Genomic DNA, 9,560 nt, shown 5'->3' with positions numbered 1-9,560 from the left:
AAATATTTCTATTTTAACAACAAATTTTATTGTGGAAGATAATTACTGTAGCAAATGTTTCTATTTTAGAAACAGATATTATTGTAGAAGATAATTACTGTAGTAAATATTTCTATTTTAACAACAACTTTTATTGTGGAAGATAATTACTGTAGCAAATGTTTCTATTTTAGCAACAGATATTATTGTAGAAGATAATTACTGTAGTAAATGTTTCTATTTTAACAACAGATATTATTGTGGAATATAGTTACTGTAGTAAATGATTCTATTTTAGCAACAGATATTATTGTGGAAGATAATTACTGTAGTAAATATTTCTATTTTAACAACAGATTTTATTGTTAAAGATAATTACTGTGGAAGATAATTACTGTAAAATGTTTCTATTTTAACAACAGATATTATTGTGGAAGATAATTACTGTAGTAAATGTTTCTATTTTAACAACAGATTTTATTGTAGAAGATAATTACTGCAGTAAATGTTTCTATTTTAACAACAGATTTTATTGTAGAAGATAACAACTACAGTAAATGTTTCTATTTTAACAACAGATATTATTGTAGAAGATAATTACTGTAGTAAATGTTTCTATTTTAACAACAGATATTATTGTGGAAGATAATTACTGTAGTAAATGTTTCTATTTTAACAACAGATTTTATCGTAAAAGATAATTACTATAGTAAATGTCTTTATTTTAACAACAGATTTTATTGTAAAAGATAATTTCTCTAGTAAATGTTTCTATTTTAACAACAGATATTATTGTGGAAGTTTGTTTGTTTGTTTGTTTTGGAATTTAGCACAAAGCTACTCGAGGGCTATCTGTGCTAGCTGTCCCTAATTTAGCAGTGTAAGACTAGAGGGAAGGCAGCTAGTCATCACCACCCACCGCCAACTCTTGGGCTACTCTTTACCAACGAAAAGTGGGATTGACCGTCACATTATAACGCCCCCACGGCTTGGAGGGCGAGCATGTTTGGCGCGACTCGAGCGCGAACCCGCGACCCTCAGGTGACGAAGCACACGCCTTAACGCGCTAGGCCGTGCCAGGCCCCAGTTATTTTTTTTGGGGGGAAGGGGGTCATTGTGGAAGATAATTACTCTAGTAAACGTTTCTATTTTAACAAGAGATTTTATTGTCCATGCTTGGCATGGCCAAATGGTTAAGTCACTCGATTCGTAATCTGAGAGTTAGGTTTCGAATCCCGACCACACCAAACATTCTCCTCCTTTCAGTCGTAGAGACTTTATAAACTGACGGTCAATTCACTATTCTTAGGTAAAAAAGTAATACAATGGTTGACGGTGGTTAGTGATGACTAGCTGTCTTCCCTCTAGTCTTACAGTGCTAAATTTAAAACGTCTAGGGAAGATAGCCTTCGTGTAGCTTTGTGCAAAATTGAAACCAACTTTATTTTCCAGAATTATCACGTGTGATAATATTGCGCGGAAGAAAATATTCCCCAGAACTTATCAATAGTTAATAAACACAATAAGACGAATAGAGATTCAGGGTCTGACTCGTTTGTCACATTAGGAACAGTAACAAGAATGGAGGAAGAAGAATCTTCACATAATGTTTCCGTGATAAATGAGTCCCCAGAGGATGAACTGGACAATAATTTAAACTCGACAATCAAGAATTCCGCAACTAAGATGTCTTCAGGAGCCGAACTGACAGAGCCTACGTCAGTAGCCATCGAAAATGGTGTTTGGGATGTATGTAAATACCTATTCGGGCAGTCTTCACTCTCAGGGGTTTCTCAAATTGCCAAGTCACCGACTGTTTGTCGTCGTTGCATTTGGGTCTTCGTTTTCTGCTTGTGTATTGGATTTTGCATCTATCATAGCGTCAGCTTCGTGACGTCATATTTGGAGTATCCCGTCATTGTCAATTTGGACGTGGAGAACAATTTGGAGTTGGAGTTTCCTGCTGTCACTGTGTGCAACCTGAACGGGTAAGTTGAAAAGAAACGATTTATAAGGCTTTGAGATATCTTTAAACGAGCAAGTACATATTGTAAAGGTTAAAGGCTTAACATTAATGTGTATAGAGAGTGTAGAACTTCTTTTCGTTTCTAACCTTACGCGAATGTCGGCAATTCTCCCTCCGCTGTTCAACTTGAATATGAAGATAATTATATAAAAACACAAACTACAATAGTGTACAAAAACATTAAAACATACATGACATTTTAATCATTCAGTTTCATTCCTATTTTTTTAACTTTCCCTTCAAGAAGGTGTATAAAAGTAGTTCTTCAGAAAAGACTGAGATAATACTGAACGTATTTGAGTTATATATAACACTGTTTGGCAATATAATTTTTAAAACAGGGTTTGTGTCTTTAAAAAAGTCACTTTGGGTCATCTGCGCTAATCGAACGTAGAGCTCACTAAATTATCTAATTGGTTATCTGTGCTGTGCCTGCTGCGAGTATCGGAACCCGGTTTTCAGTGGTATGAGTCCTCAGACAAACATCTAACCTAATGAAGAGTTCAGATACGAACGTCCGTAAATTTACCACTAACAGACTAGGTTAGAAAAATAAAACAACTCATCGACTAAGGTTTTATTAACTTTTGTATACAAATATACCCCAAAAATATAATGGAAAAATATCAGACTAACAAAACTTGTACATAGAAAGCATCTGTCAGGTTATTAAAACATGTAACTAATGTATATCAGTCAAACAATTAGAACATGCACTTAATGAGCGCCGGTCAAACTATTGGAACATGCTTTTATTTTCACAAGTGAAAACATTAGAAGCGATTTTCTTTTCAAGTTGTCACTCAACTGGGATGTACTTAGTGGGAGATGAGTTCGTGTTTTGTTTTTTAATTGTATTCTGATTACCTGATGGGAATCAATTCGTATCTTATTTGTGTAATGGGGAATTAACTGTATTCTATTTCTTCTGATAAAGGTCAACAAGTGATCATAAGTTTAATTCAACAGTTAACAGATATCTTCGCCACCAGTTAAACTTAAGTTTATGTTTGATCCCAGACTCCGTAAGTCAGCTCTGATGCTACAGCAACACGTCGAAGACCTTTCAATCTCCTGTTGGTAGCTGGAATTCTTTCAGGATTATCCGAAGTCGATTATTAGTAAGTCTGTTAAGATAAATATACATGTATTTGAAGTGATATCTAGGCAGAGGGAAAGGTTTACCAAGGTGTGTATTCATGAAATACGTATGAATTGTTAACTTACTGGTCTCGGTAGTAAGTTGTAATACCATTGTTAACTTATTAGTCATTGTGGTAAGTAGTAACACTTTTGAATACATTAAAATATAAATCACCTGCAATTTCACCAACAAAGTTTATTTATTTTAACTTCTGTATTTATGAAAATATAAAACTTAGGTTTAATCAATAAAAATATTTAATACATTATTATTAGAGATGCTGTTAATTCTGTTTATTGTATTAGACTGTCGTAATACCGGATTAATAAAGCACCCATTACATATGGAGAGGGTGAGTACGTTATATTATAACTAATTTTGGTGTCGATATCACAACATCCGGTCATGTTCTATCTGTTGACCATGCATTTGGGCAACATTCCTGCAGCATGACTCTGTTTTAAAGCTGTCATGTCCAAAGCACAATATTGGTCCTTCATACGTTTTGTGTCCCATTGAGAGTACGGTGACAGTAGTTTTGCAGTGCGTTTTTATAATAGTATATTATATATTTGTATAGAATAGCATGAGTACTAGATTCATTCTACAGTCGCTTGAGGGCATTATTTACAAGCAATTTGTGTTACTTAGGCTATTGTTACTTTTGCTACTCGTCTTCATGTCTGTGAATTTTCACTTGTTACAAGACTGTACGCTTTGCTTACCCCATTTGGAATATTTCAGGTTTCTTTCTGGATGGTTCTGGTATCGCACGGTGATCCATATATTATTGTTCTCCAATAGTATCAGGTAGAAGTGATATTCATATCTTGGAAATTATATATCCCTGACCTGAACACGTCCTTATGATGTGAGAGTATGACTAATTTGAAACAGAAAGAGCTGTTACATATTATTCCCAAAGGCGATCTGTTTACAGTGACGTCACAGTACCACAAAACTACAAACAATGTTAGAACCTCGTTCTGATACATCCAGTGTCACTGCTTCTTCATATGGCGTTGGATGCCATGGAATTAACAGATGTAGATATTCAAAATTGTTATAAAATAACATATTCAGTTACCAATATAAATCTAGTACGAGTGAATAGAATTTTACTGAAATGTTAAGAATGTGACTTTTTACCTCCTTTGTAGCTTTACCTTTATCTCTTCTCTTTTTCAGCCTCGTTCAGCTGTTTCATCCTGTAAAAGAAACGACCAAGATAAAAGTCAGTCATACAGTGACATTCGAAGATTCTTCAACATCTTGCACAAACTAAATACAACTTTACGTCAGAAACTTGGACATCAGGCACAGGATTTCATTAAAAAATGCACTTGGATGGATGAGGATTGTAGCTACAGGTATACTTCCTTAGTGTTACGTGTAATAACGAATAACAAAAGTTAGGCTTAGGCAAGATGAAATCAAACAAACAAACAAGAAGACTTGTAATACTCTCTTTAACAATCTAATTAAAAATACAAAGTTGGGTGAAAGTCGCAGATCATTTTCCAAACAAGTTTTCTGTTTAAAAAGAACCAACAAATAGACTCACTAGTCATCGTTTGATTGGGCGTTTAACAAACGTTAGATCTTTAAACTGGATTGTTAGGTCTTTGATTTGGACGTTTGTAATTCTTGACCACTTTCACAGCTCGTCCTGTTTTTATTTCATGTTAGTCCGGTTTGTTCATTTTTACCATCTACTTGAAGAGTAAATATTTCTTTGTGGAAATGGTGGCTTCATTGTCTCCGAGAGGCGGGTTTGATAAAAATTCACTCAATATGTTTTACCAGTACCGTTTCAACCATAACTTGTTTTCCTTCTTCACAGATTTTGTCTGATTGGGCCACACCAATTTTAACATTAATACATCAAATGTTAGTTTGAAATTTTTCCCAAAACGGATACGTGATACTTACTGCTGGTTGAAGTAAGTCAGAGTACCATTACATACTATTTTAGCTCTTAATGATATAATTCCCTGCTAAGAGATGACCAATATGGTTTCATACTGTTGAATTATTACCTAGTAACAGATTACCATCATGGTTTTGTAGTGGTAATAAATATCCAACATACTTTTGTAGTGTTGAATCATACCCTGGTAACAGATATCCAACATACTATTGTAGTGTTGGATCGTCACCTGGTAGTAGATGTCCAATATGGTTTTATACTGTTGAATTATTACCTAGTTATAGACCCTGGTACCATCATGGTTTTGTAGTGTTGGATCGTCATACCTGGTAACAGATATCCAACATACTTTTGTAGTGTTGGATCGTAGTGTTGGATCACCTGGTAGTAGATGTCCAATATGGTTTTATACTGTTGAATTATTACCTAGTAACAGATTACCATCATGGTTTTGTAGTGTTGGATCATACCCTTGTAACAGATGGCCAACATGGCTTTGTAGTGTTGGATCGTTTTATGGTAACAGATATCCAATATACTTTTGTAGTGTTGGATCGTCACCTAGTAGTAGATGTCCAATATGGTTTAGTAGTGTTGGATCGTTACCAAAGTCCAATGTCCGTAACTGGTTTTGGGTCATCCTTGCTCCTGGCTTGGCTTCTTCAGACCCTAACATTCTAATACTAGTTCTTCCAAGAACTTGATGATAACAGGGAATGTAGTTACTTTATACGTGACAGAAATGACTGTTGTTTACTTCAACCATTACTTAGTCGGCTCCTGTTCTCAAGACCTCTTGTAGATTGCGTACCAACTGTAAGAAAATGACCAATTGGGTTGCAGAAATTAGCATTTCTATATTTAATCTAATCCTTCAGGCACTCCTAGCAGTTAAATTTTAACGATAGTGTTTCTTAATTGGAGGAAAAACGACTTTCATCAAATTTTCAAAGATTTATTCTTGTTTGTTTTCGTTTGTGTTATTTACCAATTCTTCTTTGTTTAATTGTTGGATAGAAAAACACAGAATCAGGTAAATCAGTTTGTAATGACTCCAGTGACACAGAAGTACAGATTAAAATATGCAGGATCAGATAGATCAGTTTCTAGTGGCCCCAGTAACACAAAAGTACAGGTAAAGAAAATACGGAATCACGTAGATCAGGTTGCAGTGACTCCAGTAACACAGAAGTACAGGAGAAAAATCAGAATCAGTTAGATCAGTTTGTTGTGACTCCAGTGAGACAGAAGTATAGGATAGAAATACAGAACCAGGCTGATCAGTTTGTAATGAGTTTAGTCCAGACTTGCAAGATTAAAATTATTATTTACGTACACTAGTGAAATATGTGAAAGTATTTGAAAATCTATGAATCTGTTTTGTTTAAGTTAAACAGAGAGATTATCGTTACTGTTTCATGAAACATTCCTTATCCTGTGAACGTATTTTGTTGTGTGAAAGCTTTAGTTAATCTTTCTTCTATAGGAATTTCACAATCTTTACATCGTATCTGTATGGAAACTGCTTTACATTTAACGCAGACTGGTCAAATACGTCAGTGACAAAAAAAGTGAAATCTATGGGAGCCTTGAGTGGTAAGATGTGGTTATTATTTTTATTATTTATTTATATTTTTATAAATTATATTCTTATAGAAAAAATACAAATTTCAAGTATTCCAATTGCTTTCCCTTGCAGGAGAAAAATATATCTCCTGTGGAATAAGTTCCTTCAGAGATTTTTTAAGATAGCCAATACGTAAAACAATATATTTTTTATTTCAAAGTTTTGATATTCAAAGTGATAAGTCTGTGATTTTCAAAATCAGCAGAACGAAATACGACTACTAAGTGAATATTGTATTAAATATCATTTTTCAATACCAGTATCTTCGGTTTGTGACCAATATGGTACTGTGGTAAAAAATGTTTTTTGTGTTTTTTTATGTCGTGAATACTAGAAATGATTAAGGTTTTGTAGATAACTTAAAAATCAAGAGGGATTACTGAACATTTTACACTTCGTATAATTTGTTAAAGAAATGTGTGCATGTTTTACCCACGTTCCAAATTGATTTCGCTAGAAACAGTGTAAATTACGAAAGATATTTGCGTAGCCTTCGTTTAATACGTTACTATACAATGTTCCTTTATCTGAGTTTTTGCTAGGTCTAACGTTGGAGTTGAACTTAGAACGAGATGAATATCTTGATGAAATAACATCTACAGTTGGTGCTCGTGTTGTCGTCCATGATTCTCGTATTGTTCCACAGCCTGAGAACGAGGGTATCGACATGAGTACTGGATTGCAAACGTCAGTAATGGTTTCCAAGGTAAGTTTTAAAGTCCTCTATGAATAAAAAATCCTTAAACTAAGAATCACATTTTTCTGCAATTTATCAAACTATTTTTTCATATTTTTAGATCGTAGATTAAAAGTAGAAAATTTTGCGATGTATGTTCTTATTATTTAGTTTTAAAACTAAAATTATTTTCACCTAAACCTTGCCCGTGTGCTTATATTAATGAAGTGCAGAATAATTATTCATACATTTTAAATGTTCAAAAACAATCTCTTCAAATGAAAGATTCTTAAACACTAAAACAATAAAAACAACAGCTATAAAATCAGGAATATTAAATATTAACTCTTTTAAAAACTTTAATTGGCTGACTTTATAAATGTTATTTTAGTGCCTAGAGGACTAATATGTCTGTTTCAGCTTGCTTGACACTACACCGTTGTTAGGCCTAATTATTTCATAGATTCGCTATTTTTTAGCTACTAAGAAATTATTGTGACATTACAGGATTTGTGCTGCATATAAAGTAGAATTGTAAATTGAGTTTTGTCTACTGATATTTTTATTCCAACTGATGAATTATGGTGATGTAGGAAGAGTCTCTTGGGCATCGACATGTTGCAGAAAAAAAGAAGATAGATTTAAAATATGTGTTTTTCTTTTGTCGCAACTACATGCTGATTTAAAATTCGTTAAGGGAACGAATTAAGGGGAATATAAAACAACAACGAATCCCTTACCTCTAATGTGATTTTTCTATCATTATTATTAGGCCTATTCCATTCACGGGTGGAAAGTGCATATTCATAATAGAATATGGAACCGGCCTTAGTAAGATGAAAGCCTATCAGGAGGGTAATCAAACACACAAGTTTCAAAGTAGAGTGGATATATAGCTCCCTCCGAAAGTTCTACAGTTAAGAATTATATTTGGCAGCTAACTGTTATGTTAAATAATTACGTAAACGAAATAAGAAAATCTTATTTTAGGGATAGCGACACACCAAAGCAGCCGCTCATTTTATATGACTTCTGCCCACGGATGACTGCGCAGAGGAGACATTTGACTTTGATATCGCACTATTTGACCTTTAATTATAAAACAACAAGGTGAAAGAGTATAAGCCAATTCTGTATATTTACTATTCCAGGTAACTTTCGAACGTCTGCCTCCTCCTTATAAAGACAGGTGTCGTAACTACCATAAAGATGAGTCGCACGGACCGGCCACTCGACATTTGGTATTGAAAATTTGATGTTTTTGTGTTGGAACAAAGAGCTTTTGCACATCGTGTTGATAGTATATAACAATCTAAACCAGGGGCTCGATCACGGTGAACACAGTTGATAGTATATAACAATCTAAACCAGGGGCTCGATCCCTCACGGTGGACACAAAATATTCCGTAATGTAGATTTCCTCTAAGAAACAAAGAAACTAACAAATAATAATATATTATGATTATCAGAACCGGTTTATCATTATATATTACTACATTATAATTATCAGAACCAGTTTATCAGTATATTAAATTACATTATAAATGTCAGGACTAATTTATCAGTATATAATACGGTATGATATAAATATCAGGACCAATTTATCGGTATATAATAATACATTATAATCAATTATTAGGACTAGGTTATCAGTACATAATACTACATTATAATTATCAGGACCATATATATACATTATAACTGTTAGGACCAGTTTATCAATATATAATACCACATTATAATAATTATCAAAAGCATTTTATCAGTATATATATACTACATTATAAAGTATACATCATACTACATTACAATTATCAGTACCAGTTTATCAGTATATAATACTACATTATAAAGTATATATCAAACTACATCATGATTATCAGGACCTGTTTATCGGTATATAATATCATATCATAATTAATTATTAGGACCAGTTTATCAGCATATCAAACTACATTATAATTATCAGGACCAGTTTATCAGTATATAATACTACATTATAAAGTATATATCATACTACATTACAATTATCAGTACCAGTTTATCAGTATATATTAAACTACATCATGATTATCAGGACCTGTTTATCGGTATATAATATTATATCATAATTAATTATTAGGACCAGTTTATCGGCATATCAAACTATATTATAATTTTCAGGACCAGTTTATCAGC

The 9,560-nt window shown here is 33.2% G+C and overlaps 1 protein-coding gene across 1 annotated transcript; it reads left to right on the top strand.

The window, feature by feature from the left end:
• Window positions 1-1,391: 1,391 nt before the first annotated feature.
• Window positions 1,392-7,515, top strand: LOC143236539 (acid-sensing ion channel 4-A-like). The gene is made up of 6 exons (XM_076474843.1): window positions 1,392-1,967; window positions 3,026-3,085; window positions 4,310-4,519; window positions 6,566-6,675; window positions 7,249-7,412; window positions 7,504-7,515. The coding sequence occupies exons 1-6, from the start codon at window positions 1,561-1,563 to the stop codon at window positions 7,513-7,515; spliced, it is 963 nt and encodes a 320-aa protein (XP_076330958.1). The 5' UTR covers window positions 1,392-1,560.
• Window positions 7,516-9,560: the final 2,045 nt, after the last annotated feature.

The sequence above is a fragment of the Tachypleus tridentatus genome, chromosome 13, assembly GCF_004210375.1.
Source record: "Tachypleus tridentatus isolate NWPU-2018 chromosome 13, ASM421037v1, whole genome shotgun sequence".
Taxonomy (NCBI): domain Eukaryota; kingdom Metazoa; phylum Arthropoda; class Merostomata; order Xiphosura; family Limulidae; genus Tachypleus; species Tachypleus tridentatus.
The sequence above is the reverse complement of the archived record's forward strand: the minus strand, read 5'-3'. Positions and strand labels throughout refer to the sequence as shown.

Coding starts and splice junctions, on each gene's coding strand:
- LOC143236539 (XM_076474843.1), top strand. CDS start 1,561: ATGGAGGAAGAAGAATCTTCACATAATGTTTCCGTGATAAATGAGTCC. Junction 1,968..3,025: donor ACTGTGTGCAACCTGAACGG/GTAAGTTGAAAA, acceptor GTTTGATCCCAG/ACTCCGTAAGTCAGCTCTGA. Junction 6,676..7,248: donor ATCTATGGGAGCCTTGAGTG/GTAAGATGTGGT, acceptor AGTTTTTGCTAG/GTCTAACGTTGGAGTTGAAC.